The sequence below is a fragment of the Esox lucius genome, chromosome 18 (genome assembly GCF_011004845.1).
Source record: "Esox lucius isolate fEsoLuc1 chromosome 18, fEsoLuc1.pri, whole genome shotgun sequence".
Taxonomy (NCBI): domain Eukaryota; kingdom Metazoa; phylum Chordata; class Actinopteri; order Esociformes; family Esocidae; genus Esox; species Esox lucius.
The window spans coordinates 6,270,858-6,287,997 of NC_047586.1; the positions used below are offsets into that span (position 1 = coordinate 6,270,858).

The following is a 17,140-nucleotide window of genomic DNA, read 5'->3' on the forward strand; positions in this document are numbered from 1 at the left end:
TTTCCACGTGTAGTGCGCTTGGTTTTGACAGGGCTAATATGGCTCGGATCAAGAGTAATGCACTACATAGGGAATAGAACGCCACTTGTGATACGGGCAGGCTTTATACACAACAGGTGATTTTAGAACCGCAGAGGGGGGTTGAAATATGTGGGAAACCCTGTCTGTTCAAAGAACATCTTTCTGGAGTGGTCCCTTAAACACACACACACACACACATACACACTAGTTGTGAGTGATGGTCTAGGACTGGAGATCATTATTCCGTCAGATTCTGAAACTATGGGAAGGACACGCCCCAAACGCAATCTTTTGTAGTGTCATTTCCACCAAATGAAATAGTACGTTTTAGGGATGCATGCGATAACAGAATTATTGGCTGATAGCCGATATTCTTTGGACGCAGTCGGACGATGTCGTCACCGATGTTTTGTCATTTCCATCATTAAACACGTAGCTTCTGATAATGTTTCTAATTTCAATAAATGAAAACCCAAATCATACAAGAGCTATCTTTCTATTTATTCTAGTAAAAGGCAAAAAAAAATAGAAACATTTGAGATTATATGATGAAAAAATGAATTCTCTTTCTGTGATTGTACATTATACAATGCCTGGATATACATTTAGTAAATAAGTATTATGTTTTGCGGTGTTGTTGATAAAGTGTAAATAAATGAAAAAAACAACAGACGAAAGCACAATTGGTCAGTAATTATTGGCTGTTTCAAAGCAACTGGCCAATACTGATTATTTATTTATTTGCCTGTAAACGGCCAATTCTGATTACAGGTCGATACATAATGTCACCCCTAATATGTGTAAATTGTGTTGTTGTTTATCCAGGGGAACTTGGTAGTTCCCATGAGCGGGGCTTAGGGGGAAGTAGACCCACACCTGGCTGTGCAGCTGACAGGCTTTCTGTTATTTTGTTTTTAGTTATTGTTTTGTTCTGGTGTTCGGTCGTCTTTCCTTGCGCTATTCTCCGTTTGAAATTAGAAACGGTAAAAGGCGCTTTTCGTTTTCATCAAACGTTACATTTGGCCCATATTGACTTGGTTAATTGAATATTTGAAACAGAATCCTTTGGGGAGGATCAATCTTTCAGCTTTAACTGAAGTGTGTCTAACAAGGCCCCATTCTCACCATACACGGCTCATTGTTCTTTCTCTCTCACTCTTTCTCTCTCTCGGTGCCCCCCTCTACTGTACAGCTTCATTGAGCCCTACTAAGATAAGGTGGAGAGCTGCAATACAACCAGCAACCATTAGTCATTAGTTATCAGTGCCTTGTGTTGGAAGCAAGGGAAGGGGGCTTTTAGTTATCTTGTATTCACGATGACGAACGTGTGAATCCTCCCTGTTTGATAAACATCTGATGTAGCCATGGCTGTAGGAAGTGTTCTTGGATATCTGACAAAGTTCAAAGGAAGTAGAGTTTTTATGACACACCCACCTGTTCATGGAACCCCTCCCCCTTAACATCTGCTATTCCATTAGTAACCGGCACACTGATCAATATCTCAGTCTGGTCACGATAATCTCTCACGGGTGGCAATTTGCAATTACAATGTCAAAATACAATTACCTGATTGTGGAAAACTAATTTGCCTGCCGTTTAATACAAGAGAATTTAACCTCAACACCATTCTTGCTAATGCTAAAAAAAAGAGAATTTGCTTGACCTGCTGTGACTGATGTGTGTTTGTTTATGACCCTGGAGATGAAGACACTGATGCACAACGTGCGTCATAGTTAGGCGGCCAGGCGTGTCTGAGAAGACTCCCCCTTGACTTTCTCTGGAAAATAACTAAAATGCAAATGTGAATGTAAAAATAAATATTCCGACAAACAGGCTGCATATTATTATAATAATGAGATCCGCTACTAAAATGAAGAGCACATTTCTAGCTTGGCTATTATTTTGTACAACTGTCCTACAAACACACTGGACTGTAGTTTAAGGCCATGAAATACAAATTGCAAAGTAGTAAAATTACCAAAGTAGCTTTGGATACCCATTTGAAATACATTAGAGAGAAAACCCCCATATTTGACATGACTGCTGTGTCTTCTTCATGTCCTGCACAGTGCCATTTTAGGGTTGTCTTCTCAGCTGTTGGTCTTTATACCCATGTGAGTGTGGCAGAACAACAGGGCGTGTAGCTGTGAACACGTCTTCTCGCATTCACTCGGCAAGGCGCTTGGTGCTAAGTCTTGTGTCTGTGAGTGTGTGTACTGGTTGGTGACTAAACCACAGGTAACCCTCTGCGTAACCAGTCACCACCATCATGTGCTGAAACATTACGGGAAGGATAATCAGAGGTTGTTACTTGTCGTTTTATGTAGCTGTGTCTTCTACAGTTCCGCCAAGCAACATGGTACTGGTTTCAGATTTTGGGTTTCAATCGGGTCTTGCTGGTTGTAAAGCAAAGTGGGACACCCAGTCTTGTATTACGGCGTATCATCTAATCTGTTTTACTATGGAAAACGTTGATCACTAAAGGTTGAAGGAGTTAGTGTTTTAATATTGAGGGGACATTTATGGTTTAGGCCTAGTTCTTTTATTAAATAGCCTAACCTTCTACACTCCACTAATACTGAGTAATTATCAGACATTCTTTGATAATTTCTTTACAGGGTTTTGGATTTCTGTTGATTATAGAAAAGTTGATATTACTTGCTTAATTTCCTTTTGAATTAAAGTAAGTACATTTGACTTTATATTGACAGAACTAGTGTAACACTGAGTCATTCCCAGACATGTTTGTTTAAATCACTTAGTTTGAAGATATTATAATTTTTTTCAGGTTCATTTGCCTTTTACTTTTCTGGTGACACAGCTCAAGTCATCAGTTCATTTCATTGTGTTGCCGTGCAAACATTGTAATTACTATCATCCACAACCTGAACAAGAAACGAATGTGTCAAGTAATTATCAGAAGGTAATAGTATTCATTGCTTGCTAGTGTTGGTTAGTAAATGGACACATTGCTTTCAGAAAGAGTTTCTATAGTAACAGAGGAAAATAGCACCTATGCCACCATAGCATCAACATCGACTAATGCAGGGGAATAATATTCTCCAGAGAAGGGTTGAAAATCAGCATCCAGAAGGTAATTGATTTTTGATATGGCATTGTAATTAGTGCAGCAGAGGGCTCTGGTTTTTTTTCCACAGAGTGAGTGACTAGAAGAAAAAAAAAACTAGCAGATGATGGACGGAAACGACAAGAAAAACTAAAAAAACATATCAAAATGACAATCTGTTTCATTTAGATAGCAGGGAAATAGTAGAAGTGGGTTGTTATGATTTCAATACTTGTATATATATATACTATACTATTTTGGTTTTATCGGTACATTCAACTAACACAAAAAGGCAATAGCTGCTATCGAAGTTAGTTTTGGGGAAACAATAGCATGCCAGCTTGTTTGCCAATATTGATTGAATCATCCATGTTGTTCCCCACTGACAAAAGCTAGCTAACAGCACAACGATAAGCTTCTCCACCATTTTTCTCCACCAGAACATGTTTTCTATTTTCCCCGCTTGGTGAGCGGGTTATGGCCAGTGCCGACGACTCGGCATAGGCACAATCAAACAAATTGAATCAATCAAATGTATTTATGAAGCCCTTTTTACAACAGCAGTTGTCACAAAGTGCTTTACAGAGACACCCGGCCTTAAACCCCAAGGAGCAAACAACAGTAGTGTTGATTTTCAGTGGCTAGGAAAAACTCCCTAAGAAGGTCGAATTTTAGGAAGAAACCTAGAGAGGACCCAGGCTCAGAGGGGTGACCTGTCCTCTTCTGGCTGTGCCGGGTGAGATATTAAGAGTCCAATTGGAATAATAAATACATTTCTCTGGGCTAAATCCAGAGTCTATTTGATTTTAGACTAGGTCAGAAGTATGACCAGGTGGACAGGGACAGCAATTGGCCCCCCAAACCAGGTAATCCGCAGGTGTGGACCAGGACCTCATCTCCTCCTAAAATTGAGACTGAGAAAAGTTAGTAGTGCATTCCTCATATCCCCCAGCACAATAATATAGCAGCGTAACACCTTGGAACTGAGACGGGGGGGTCCGGTGACACTGTGGCCCTATCCGGGGGAGGCCCCGGACAGGGCCCAACAGGCAGGAAATCAATCCACCCACATTGCCAGGCATCAACCAAAGGGACACCCACCAACCGCAACCCCCCTGAATGAGGACTGAGTATTGCTAGCAGTGTACAGCCCAACTGCACAAGTGCGCAACAGAGAGTCAACAACAAGCCAGTGACTCTTCCCCCGAAAGGCATTGGAGGAAGGGCATCCCAGTGGCGACGATAGCCCACCTGGCAAGACAGCAAGGGTGGACAGTATCAAGCCTACTGGTCACCTTCACGCCCCCGGGCCAGGCTACACCTAATTATAAACCGTGCTGTAGAGATGTGTTTTTAGTAGACATTTGAAAGTTTGCACTGAATTTGCATTTCTAACCTTAATTGGCAGATCATTCCACAGGAGTGGAGCTCTATGAGATAAAGCCCTGTCGCCAGCTGTTTGTTTAGATATTCTAGGTACAATACAATTCTGCTCACCTCCAAGCTCCATTGAAAATGAATGAGTCGCCCCGCCAACCCCTTGCTGTCTGAAACCACTTACTGTCTGAACCCAGTAAACCAAGCCAGAAATAATGCACCTCACAAATACGACTTAAAGGTCTTACACACTGGAACCGGCAATCGCTGCCTCCATTGCGTTCGGTGAATCCTGGACGGCAGCTTTGCCTCCTACCCTGGCGGCAGCGGCAAGCCGAAGCAAGGCAGCTGCCGCCCACGGGAACGTGCACAATATTTGGTCCTGCAGCCGAATCTCAACCATGTTCAACTTTTGCCTCTTGCCGCAGGACGGTAGCCAATCATAGACTGTGCTTTTGTCACTATCGCTACATTGAGGATTTGCTGGTAGCCGGAGTTAAATTACACAACATCCAATAATTATGAAGATAGTAACTAAATTAATTGGCCATAATTCCATAAACGAAGGAAGGCACATAAACGTTTGGCTTGTCATTTGCCATATTTACGATGTCACATCAAGTGTGCTAGGCCACGTCGGTTGCTATAGTTACGGCTCCATGTCCGTTCCAGTACCTTGTTCCACATACAAAAAAGTTACGTGTGCGGTTAAACTAGACTATATTAATTGGATCACAACACGTACCAAACCGATATTTCACATTCAGTTTAGTTTTAGTTGTACATATTACTAACTGAAATTATAATATCAACATACTTGGCGAACTGATAAGACAAGTCAGAGTAGATGTTGACCAAAACGTGAATGACACCACAGTGACTCGATCCCCAGAAAAAACGCTCAGCATTTCTGCCTCTTTGCGTACCGCCCCAATTGCCGCCGATGATGGAAAAAACGAGGCGTTTCGGCCGGCGGTTGCCCGTTCCGGTGTGTAAGCCCATTTAGGCTTGCCTTTCTTGTTTTTATGAAGCTGTTACGCTTGATTTTCATCTCTGCTACCTGTGCCTTCTCTTTATTTAGCCTCTCTCCCCCTCTTTTGCCATTATCAATCAAAACTGTTATATTCGATGACAGCAGCAGATTAGTTCTGTGGCACGGCCAGCTAGCTACAATATTAAGGATAAGCTTCAAGCTCTGAGGGTTTATTTGGCTCGAATTGCCTCTTTCCCATTTCTTTGGAGTTGAGTGTAGTGAACAAGTCTCTGCTTCTGTCACTGATGTTCGTTAACCTTCCTCTGGCATTTAGCACATGACTGACTACCCTGCCTCCACCTGACTCTCCCATCTACATCTGACTCCATCTGACTCCCCCATCTCTCACCTTCCCACAATACCCATCCCTCTCTCTCATACTCTCCCCCTTCACTTCCCCTTCACCTCCCTCCCATGTCCATTAGACTTTGATCTTTGTGATCCAGTCAGAATCAAAGAGATGACATGATCTCTCATGGATTTCTTCCTTTATCTAACCTCGAGCTGCGCTCTGTAAATGTTTGTGTGACAAGTATAACAGAAGAAAGCAAGAACAAGAGAGATAAGAAAAGGAATACAATGAATTAAGTTGAGAAAGAACGAGGTGAAGGAGAGGACAGCCAGGCTATGGAGACTGACTGAGTGGGTGGCTGGTGGGTGGCAAACAGCTCAGTCTTTCTCTGTGTGTATGTGTGTGTGTGTTGACTGAGCTACTGTGGTTGTTTTTGTACAGTGATATTTATAGGCCACTCCTGAGCAACACTTTGTACCTATCATCAAATGTACTGGATACCACCCTGACTTGATCTAAAGCTATACATTCATAGTGGCTAGCTAGACCTTGAGCTATACATCCATAGTGGCAAGCTGGATCTTGAGCTATACCAATCAAATGTATTTATAAAGCCCTTTTTACAACAGCAGTTGTCACAAAGTGCTTTACAGAGACACCCGGCCTTAAACCCCAAGGAGCAAACAACAGTAGTGTTGAATTTCATACATATATACATCCATAGTGGCAAGCTGGACCTTGAGCTATACATCCATAGTGGCAAGCTGGACCTATAGCTATACCTCCTTCAGCCTTTCTATCTAGAAGTGCCATGAAGTTCTCTGCATACAGAGTTTTCCATAAACATAACAAATAAAATGCTCATGTTCTTTTACATGTTCATTCATGGAGAGGTTTGCAGGGGTATGCACATGCTCTGAAAATGCATGTGCTCGGATACCTACCTGTGCCTACTTCAAAATCACACACGTTTCTGAGTTCTTACTAATAGAACTTCCACAATAAAAGTTTTGACTCAGGTTCATGGTGGGTCTGTCTTCGCACCCTGTACGTTGTTGGCTGTTAATCGTGTAATTACACTGCTGAGAAACTGAACCTGTCCTTTGTCTCTCCGCCTTCCCAGGGTGACACAGGACCCGGCGTACGATGCGTGAATACAAGTTAGTAGTCCTTGGCTCTGGAGGTGTGGGCAAATCTGCTCTGGTAAGTCGTCCTTCTGCTCCCATCGGACCTCTCGTTCGTGTGTTTCTCTCTCTCTCTCTCTCAAGCGCCGTCACTCGCTCACTGGTCTCCCTGTCTCTCTCATCTATCTCTCACTCTCCCCACGCACCCTACACCTCCACATGGCCATATATTTCCAGAGTGGATCAAATCCGTGTGAGGATCTTCCCTGGGTCCCCTGGTCGGTCTCTATAGAGCTCCAGAGGTCTGTGTGGGTTCCGTCGGTCTACCTGCTTTTTTATATTTATATTTTTTTTTACTGTGCTGCTGTTGCAGTGATCAACAAACGCATGCAGAAAGAATGTTCCTCGTGACGGTTCTCTGGCCAGCCGGTTCCCCTCTCCCAGGAGACCGGGGTCATGAGCCAGATTACAGAGGGGTGGTGGGAACATCAGCCATGTTCATAATTTTATCCGTCCAACCTCACCGGGAGGGTCACGTGTGATTGCAAACGTCTTTCTAAGGATACAACAAACCTTGTAACATAATGTCACAGTCAGATCCCGTTCTTTCTTTAAACGTACTGTAGTCCGTCGTTTTCCTCCATGTACTCTGAATATTTTATGAACTTCTGAAGTGAGGGTTTGGGCCTTTATGGGGAAAATATTTTAATTCTATACATTCTTGATTTTCCTGAAACATTTCTGTTGTGGAGATGCGATATTTTCATCTGTTCCAGTGAAGAAGTGTCATGGAGGTCAAACATTGCAATTGCAAAGGCCTGTTCATTAGAACAGCCTATTACATTCCGACCGAGGTGACTGAAATAGACTTTGGCCAACACTGCCTCAGACATACACAGACCTCGTATTCCTTTTTATAGTGACCAGCACATTGTTAAGATGAGACATACAGAGGAACAACAGGGCAGAAACCCTCGGGCCAAAGCCTGGACGGGCCCAAGATGCAGATTAACTTTTAAATGCACATAAATTATTTTTACTACAACCGACAGGAAAATCACAGTTTGTGTCGCAAGCAGGGAAAATACAGAAGTGCGCTTGTGCTGTGACCATAGACATGGTGTTATCTGTCTGCCTCTAGAAGGATTGTGGAACCAATTTGTCTGGTAATCTCCTGGGTACACAATAAATGGCTGCCAATTCTGACTTGAATCTGCCATAAGGGTTTTAATTCCGTGCCTGGTTGAGGCAGTCAGTTTGTTCTTCCCGAATCTGTAAGTACTATTTGGGGAACAACCTGGGCTACTATTTGGAAAGCAAATCCCTACTTCTAAACAAGTGAAGGAGGATCATAGATTCCCTGCTGACATTGTCCTGTTTTCTCTTTTCTCATTGGCCAGGACTGTTGTTTGAGGTTGGTTCTATTGGTCTCCATTGGTCATTGTCAGAGTAGTCTCTTGTTTTGGCGAATTGTTTGCTTTAGTGTAAAGGGAAACAGTTTTACACACGTGTGGAAATGCCCCCTTTAAAAGGTATTTGCGTAAACATTCTGCAAATGTTGTCATGATTTTTACACCCAGGGGATTTTTCTTGAGCAGTGGGCGGCCTATTAAAAGAACCCGCTCAGGGCATGTGACTTGTTTATCCCGCCCTGTGCTCACATGCATACACACTGCTTTATAAAGTAGCAACAATCTTTCATGAAGGCGTGTTCAGTGCCCACCGCTGTCTGACTGATTGGGTATTGTGTAAATGTGGGTGAACTTTCTGCTAGCACTCCAGGCTGGTTAGTTCCATCCTGCTGAACAGCATTAGGGCGTGGGGACTGGAGGGAATGGCCCCGGAATCAAAATGCACGCAGCTATTCTGGGGTAACAAACAGAGCACATTATCGTAGCTCTCTCTCTCGTCCTTTCTCTCTCCTGTGTGCTCTCACTCCGTCTGTCTGTCAGTCAGTCTATATCTCTCTATCTCTGTCCCCCCCCCCGCCCCCGCCATGCACTTGACCTCCCACTACATAGTTGGAATGCCTCCCCCCTTTCACTATACGCCACATAGACTTTCATTGTCCATTAGTTCTAATTGGAGCAGTGTAGAGCAGTGGTGGCGTGGAAGGGAACATAGTGACACAGAGTTAATCAGCCTTTTAACGGGCTACTAGGGACAATCAAGATTGTTCAGCCCAGTTCAGCCCTTTATAGTTACTGGTTAAACATTTTTGACTTTTGTGTTTTCTATTGACATTGATTGCTAGTAAATGTATGCCTGAATGATTAATCCTGCCCTAAGTGTTTGTTTAAATGCGAACTCATGCTTTATGGAGGCAGTGCTACCGAGGAGCCCGTCTGGCGGAAGAACACTTGATGTAGAGCTACAGAGAAAGTCTGGTGACCGCCCACAAGGGACGGGTTAGGGTAGTGAGTTAGTTCTGCCAGGGTCCGTAGTGAGTTAGTTCTGCCAGGGTCCGTAGTGAGTTAGTTTTACTGCCTCCATAGTGAGTTAGTTTTACCAGGCCCGTTGTGAGTTAGTTCCACCAGGTCCGTAGTGTTCTCCCGTGTCTGTAGTGAGTTAGTTCTACCGGGTCTGTAGTGAGTTAGCTCTACTGGGTCCTAAGTGTTCTCTCTAGTCCGTAGTTAGTTAGTTCTACCGGGTCTGAAGTGAGTTAGTTCTACTGGGTCCTAAGTGTTCTCTCTTGTCCGTAGTGAGTTAGTTCTACCGGGTCTGTAGTGAGTTAGTTCTACCGGGTCTGTAGTGAGTTAGTTCTACCGGGTCCGTAGTGAGTTAGTTCTACCGGGTCCGTAGTGAGTTAGTTCTGCAAGGCACATAGGGATGCCATTCCCAATTGTCGTAACTAGGCAACAAGTCTACCAGTTGCAGCATATGAATCAGGGTTTCACACACACTTGCACACTGCTAGCTTTTCCCAGGACAAATTTGATTTACTACTGAGAGAAATGAGGGTGAGATGGAGATTGTACAAGGCTCTCTGAGAGGTTTAACATGAAGTACAGCTTCACAATTACAATCTTAAGAGATTCCGTGGACCTACCTGTAATTCTGAACCATTACAAATTCTCTGGACCTGCCTGTAATTCTGAACCATTAGAGATTCCCTGGACCCACCTGTAATTCTGAACCATTAGAGATTCCCTGTACCCGCCTGTAATTCTGAACCATTGGAGATTCCCTGTACCCACCTGTAATTCTGAACCATTAGAGATTCCCTGTACCCGCCTGTAATTCTGAACCATTGGAGATTCCCTGTACCCACCTGTAATTCCGATCCATATATCTACATTTTTTTCTATAGCTTGGTTCGGCCCAGCTCTAAATGAACATTCACCCATCATGCTGTATCTCTATTCCGCTCATTGTAAAGTCATTGAAAAGGCTCCTATTTCCTGGATGGTACCTGGATTGACTGGACTGCCTCGGACTGGCATGCATGTATTGGTGGAAGTGGAGAGCAACGGGGAAGGAAAGGGGAAGGAAAGAGTGATGAGGGAATGAGAGGATGATGTGCTAACACCAGTGTTTTCTCTGCCAGGCAGAATAATGCCCCGAGAGTTATAATGTGTTTGCTTTCAGCTTATTCTTTTCGCTCTCCCTCCTTCCCTCCCTCCTTCTTTCTCCTCCCTCCCCTCGCCTCCCTCCTCTCTCCTCCCTCCCCTCGCCTCCCTCCTCTCTCCTCCCTCCCCTCCCCTCCCCCCAATCTCCCTCTCTGTTTGTCTCTCTCACTCGTAAGAACTTTGAGTGTGCTATGAATGATTCTTGGTTTAGAATCCGAGTCCTCTGACAAGATATTTCAAAAATACCCTTTTTCCTCCTCTTTTCTTTAGGCACTCTTTTATCTCTTTTTTTCTTCACTATATCCTTTTCCAATACAATAGTTTTTTCAAGGAGATCTTTTCTTCTGCCCAAATGCCTTTGGTGCCCTAGAATAGCCTAGAACTACCCATGTGTCTCAAATTGTACCCTGTTGGCTATGGCACCTGTTTAAAACTAGTGGACTGTGTAGGAAATAGAGTGTCATTTGGGACACAAACTCTCTGTATGCACTCCTACATTAGACTGAAGAGGGTGGAGCACCAGCAGACCTGGTGGTGTTTTAGATTGATTTGACCTAACTGCCAAAGGAGACTTTTTGAAAAACTGATTGGCTGTAGTCTGGGACAATCTGTGAAGCTGATTGACTGTAGTCAGGGACGATCTGTGAAGCTGATTAACTGTAGTCAGGGATGATCTGTGAAGCTGATTAACTGTAGTCAGGGACGATCTGTGAAGCTGATTAACTGTAGTCAGGGACGATCTGTGAAGCTGATTGACTGTAGTCAGGGACGATCTGTGAAGCTGATTGACTGTAGTCAGGGACGATCTGTGAAGCTGATTGACTGTAGTCAGGGATGATCTGTGAAGCTGATTGACTGTAGTCAGGGACGATCTGTGAAGCTGATTGACTGTAGTCAGGGACGATCTGTGCAGCTGATTGACTGTAGTCAGGGACGATCTGTGAAGCTGATTGACTGTAGTCAGGGACGATCTGTGCAGCTGATTAACTGTAGTCAGGGACGATCTGTGAAGCTGATTGACTGTAGTCAGGGACGATCTGTGAAGCTGATTGACTGTAGTCAGGGACGATCTGTGCGGACGGGAAACAGGTTTAACTACACAAGTCAGAGGGAGACTGAGGACAATAAGTTGTGGCAGTGGAAAGTCACTCAGGATTAAACATTTTAATTTAAGGAACTAACAGTTAATTAGAAGTGAAGCAACAGTTTAGACATACTTCCGCACTCAGAAACCCACATGCACCAACACACACACACACACACAAACATAATACACACACTTTCACACAGATACACACCCTGGATGGTGCGGCTAGGTGTTGTGGCTGGCTGGGTTGTGTGGTGTAGTTGGGTTGGATGGAGTGGATGGGTTGGGTGGTGTGGCTGGTTGGTGTAGTTGGGTTGGGTGGTTTGGCTGGTTGGTGTAGTTGGGTGGTGTGGCTGGGTTGGGTGTTGTGGTTGGTTGGTATAGTTGGGCTTTGTAGTTGGGTTGGGTGGTGTGGCTGGGTGGTGTATTTGGGTGGTGTGGCTGGATGGTGTAGTTGGGTTGGGTGGTTTGGCTGGTTGGTGTAGTTGGGTGGTGTGGCTGGGGGTGTCTATGGGTGACGTATTTGCGTAGTGTGGCTGGCTGGTGTTGTAGTTGGGTAGAGTAGCTGGGTGGTGTGATTAGGTGGTGTAGTTGGGTGGTGTGTTTAGGTGGTGTAGTTGGGTGGTGTGACTATAGGTATCTGATCAGCGTAACCAGGGTGTCTGTTGCCCATTGCCCACTGGTGACAGGCTGCAGTTAACTACATCTGATTATGTAATTCAGGTCTCTTCTGTGGTGGTACTATATTGGGGCTCTACATTAATATGCCCTGTACTAATCGTTAAATCATCTCTCTCTTTCTCTCTCTCTCACACACACACACAGACACACACACCAGCAGTAGTCATTGTTGTAGCCTACTTCCCCTGACAGACCCATCAGTCACTATATTGTCCAGTGTTCCAGTGTGGAGCTCCACCCAGCATAAAGGGAAATCAGCCTGCTGAATAGCAACCAGTTCATCCCTGCCCCGAGGCATCAGCCCTTAACCAATGCATCGACTAGCCTCTCTCCTGCACACACACTCCCCCCTCTCTCTCTGTCTGTCTGTTTTCTCCCTTTGTGCCTGTCTGACTGACATTGATGGACGAATATAGTACCTTTACTCCCCAGGCAGAAGAGTGGAGTTCCACACTATTATATTCTGCTTTCTTAGAGAGAGTCGGAAAGGAGACCTGTCTTATCTTTCTTTAAGAGAGAGACAGAAGGAGAGACGGACCGAGAAAACACGATTGCCTTTCTCAAACCCTCTTGACTCTGGTAAACGTCATCATCTAGTGGAGTCAGTCAGTGCTGATATTTGAACAGTTAAACACACATACACCAACACACACACAGAGACATTAACACACACATACACCAACACACACACAAGAGACTTTAACACACACACACACACACAGAGACATTAACGTTCACATTCACTAACACACACACAGATATTAAGACAAATACACCAACACACACACAGAGACATTAACACACACATACACCAACAAACACAGAGACATTAACACACACACAGACAGAGACATTAACACACACATTCACCAACACACACACAGACATTAACACACATTCACCAACACACACAGACATTAACACACGTACACCAACACACAGACAGAGACATTAACACAGACACCAACACACACACAGAGACACCAACATACACACAGAGACACCAACATACACACAGAGACACCAACATACACACAGAGACCAACACACAGAGACACACATGTCAACACAGCCACCAATACACAAATAGACGCACCGTAGCCTTTTTCATCTTCAGTCTCCTGGCGAAAACCTTCCAAGTGAGTGGATGTCCCCTGCTTCGTGCCGTCTCAGTTGTTCTCACGTTCTGTCTTCTGGTTCGACCTTCCCAGTTACTTCTTTGAGAAGGTCTCTGTGGGGTCTGGTCAGGTAGTGCGCTTGTGTAGAGCGTGTTTTTGAGTGTACTGACGACGGGCACCAGGCATCCCACCTGTTGTGGGTTCACTGTTTAGCGGACGTCCATAATCTGTCTCACAGCCTGCAGGTGTCTGCAAACTCCTCCCCTGATGAATCTTTCTCCACCTCTTTCTCCCACCCCCCCATCTTTCTGTCATGTTTCAAACTGTTTTTATTTCCCTCCTACTTGTCTCCAGACTGTGCAGTTCGTTCAGGGGATCTTCGTGGAGAAATATGACCCTACAATAGAAGACTCGTACAGAAAGGTCAGTGCAGTGGCGTTCTGTTTTCTCCACAGTTCAGTTCAATGAACACGTCCCAACCTGTACATCATCGTTAGCGGCTTACATAACTCTGACATCATACCTGAAGGCCCATGGCCCTATGACATCATCATTTGTCGGTTTATTAGGATTCCCACTTGATAGCCAGGCTTCAAAAAAGTTAAACCAATTTACTCTCTGAAATCTAGTTGAGTTGGGTTTCCTGCTTTGGACAGGGAGTGATCCTCGCAAGGTGGAGTAAGGAAGGGAGACAGAGGGTAGTATCATTGGGAGTAGGATATCATGTATAACCTCCATTATCCACCTGACTGTTAATCTTGTATTCCTGCATTTTTCACTTTCTCTGTCTCTCTCAGCAAGTGGAGGTGGATGGACAGCAATGTATGCTGGAGATTTTGGACACCGCGGGAACGGTAAGAGAGGGCGGGGTTACAGAAGGACGGACGGAGAGGAAAAGCGGGGAGAGGGAGAGGATGGGGGGGGTTACGTTTTTTGTGAGAGAGAAGGTTTAGGGACGGAGGGAGAGAAGGAGGATGTCAGGGGGTTGTGTCATGGTGCCCGGAATGTCCTTAGTGTTTTTGCTGGGTGGAGAGGAGGGGGAGAGAGCGGGTGGAGAGGAGGGGGAGAGAGCGGGTGGAGAGGGAGAATGCTTTGCTACAGGTGGTGGTGGGTGGAGTTGTGCTGGAGGAAACCATATTAAACACTGGACGGACAGACAAGGACAGGAACTGACAGAGAGAGAATGACTAAGACAAAATAGATTCAGTAAGAGTGAGAGACGAGTAAGAGGAAACTATAATTTCCCCTTGAGGAGATTAGAGCTCATTTCGGTTTCTCTCTCCACTGCGTCCTTTGCTGTTCTGTGGTGACAGATTGCTTATTGTGTCCTTGGGCTCTCTGCACCAGGATGGCTCAATCCACAGCTTCATCCAAGATGGACGACTGTCTCTGCGTCCCTGTGACTTGACATCAGGGGCGTCGCAGAAAGTTAGAGTGCCTCTGACGCTACGTTAGTCAATATGAACAAACAGATTTCTTGACTGGTGGACATCCTTCTAGATCATATCGGGATCTTTCGTCACATTTCAATCAGCAAGAAAGGGTCAGCGGAGTGCAGGGTGACAGAACCATCTTCATGTGAATTTGACAGATATAAATAGAATGCTAGCTGGGGTCTCCCTCCGTGAATGGAACAGTGTTGCTACGACGACAACGTCAGGGTACACCGTGACTGAAAGGTCACTCGCAGTGTCCCAAGCCGCACCCTCGCCTGTGTAGCGTGCTACTCCAGACCTGGCCCCTATGTCACGCACTGCATCACACCAGGGTGATCTTGACTAGTACACTACATAGGGAAGGTCTCCGTTTGGGACACGGGCCCAGTCAGTAGGTTTTCCTCTGTTGTAAACAGCTGTGTTGGACACTTGTTGACTCACTGTCAGAGAGGACGGTGGGACCTCTGGCTTGCTCAAACGTCTTTGCATTACCTTTGCTCTCAGACCCTAACGACCACAGTTAGGCTACAGTTTAACCCAGTGAGATGCTCGCGCGCGCGCACACACACTTGCAGGGGAATAACTCACACTCTTACTGCGCACGCTTTTGCACACACTCAATACTCTGTTTTCAACGATTTCAACCTACCCCCTCCATCACCCCGCCCTTTGCCCTGCCAGGGTTGTCCCTGACAACGCCTAATGGCCTGTGAGGTTCTGCTGTGTAAATAATAACCTTAACGAGTCTTCCTATCGTTGTCGGGGTTGCGGGGCAGCCATGGCTTTAGCAGCGTGTTAATCTTCTAGCAAAGAGTGAGTGAGTGAGAGGGAGATGAGAAGGGGTGTGGGGGGGTGGGTGAGAGGGGTAAGAGAACGTGTTATCTGTCACTTGTCAGTTCACGGTGGCTGTACTGTTGAAATCTCGCTAACTTTTCAGTTTTGAGAAAACTTAATCATGTTCAGAGTCAACGTTGGCTGGCGTTTTGTTTTTGCCTCACGTCAGTTGAAATAACGCCCAATTCAAACCAGTTTTAGTTTTTATTAAAAAGAAAATGAATTATTTGTTTTAGAAGTAAAGGAAATGTATTCATTTTCCTCTCCCTCCCACTTATGTTCTTCTGTGTCTCTGCAAATCTCTCTCTCGCTCCTTATGTCCACAGGAACAATTCACAGCCATGCGTGATCTGTACATGAAGAACGGACAGGGCTTTGCGTTGGTCTACTCTATTACAGCCCAGTCCACGTTCAACGACCTGCAGGACCTACGGGAACAGATTCTCAGAGTTAAAGACACCGACGACGTAAGTTAGCACGTGCACGCACGCACACACACACACCCACGACAATACAGCAGGGTGTCCTGGTGGTCAACATCTTTTTCTTAGGAGTTCTTCAGACAGGCTGGGTGTCTGCATGAAGAGTTTTTTGCCCGATTGATCGACACAATGACGATAATTACTGTTACACAGGTTCAGAAGACAAAAAACACTTGCTAGTGTCTGTCCAGGAAGTGGCCTTGGGTGTGTGTGTGTGCGCGAGTGTGTGTATATGTGCGAGAGTGTGTATGTGCAAGTGTGTGTATATGTGCATGTGTGTGTGCGCGAGTATGGGTGTGCAAGTGTGTGTGTGTCTCAACGCCTAAGAGGAAGAGGGAATTTGAAGTGTGACCTGTGGTATATCAGTCTTGCTTAGTGGACACACACACACAAACACACTCTCTCCCTCTCTCAGCAGTTACTTAAACAGGACTTATGTCCAGCTGGGTTGTGGTTCTGGGTCTTGTCCCTTAGGGCCTGCTTGGTCATCTTGGTGAAGAAATGCTCCTTAGTTTTTCTTTTTAGTTGCAAAAAATTTATTTCTTGTGACCTTAATTTATCTTAGACCTGCCTTTGGTGACAGAGAGGGAGAGAATTAGAGAGAATAAGAGAGAAAGAGAGAGAGAGAGAGAGGAAGGCAGAGATTGTAAAAGAGGAAGATGTACAGGGTGGGGTTCATTTCATTTCCTTTTCTCTGTAGTACTGTAAACAGGGTAGTTTTACACTGTAGTACTGTAAAATAGGGTACTTTAACACTGTAGTACTGTAAAATAGGGTACTTTAACACTGTAGTACTGTAAAACAGGGAGTGATACACACTAAGACTATACAGCTCCAGAAAAAATTAAGAGACCACTGCAAATTGAACGCTTCTGTTCCTCACTCAAAACTTTCCTTTTCAACTTTTTTGGAAAGGAAAGAAAAAGGTGCAGTGGTCTCTTATTTATTTCCGGAGCTGTATGTACTGTACACCCAGACACAAACAGAAATTCCCACTCATGTGGCCCTATAAAGTCTGT

The 17,140-nt window shown here is 44.9% G+C and overlaps 1 protein-coding gene across 2 annotated transcripts in view; it reads left to right on the forward strand.

Annotated features, from left to right (window-relative positions):
• Positions 1–17,140, forward strand: part of LOC105017798 (RAP1B, member of RAS oncogene family) — a 54,904-nt gene that overhangs the window by 30,535 nt on the left and 7,229 nt on the right. For both annotated transcript variants that reach the window (XM_010882695.5, NM_001311006.1), the window contains 4 exon segments: positions 6,914–6,993; positions 13,724–13,792; positions 14,167–14,223; positions 15,966–16,106. In XM_010882695.5, coding sequence (XP_010880997.1) covers positions 6,937–6,993; positions 13,724–13,792; positions 14,167–14,223; positions 15,966–16,106 — 324 coding nt within the window. In that variant the 5' untranslated portion in view covers positions 6,914–6,936.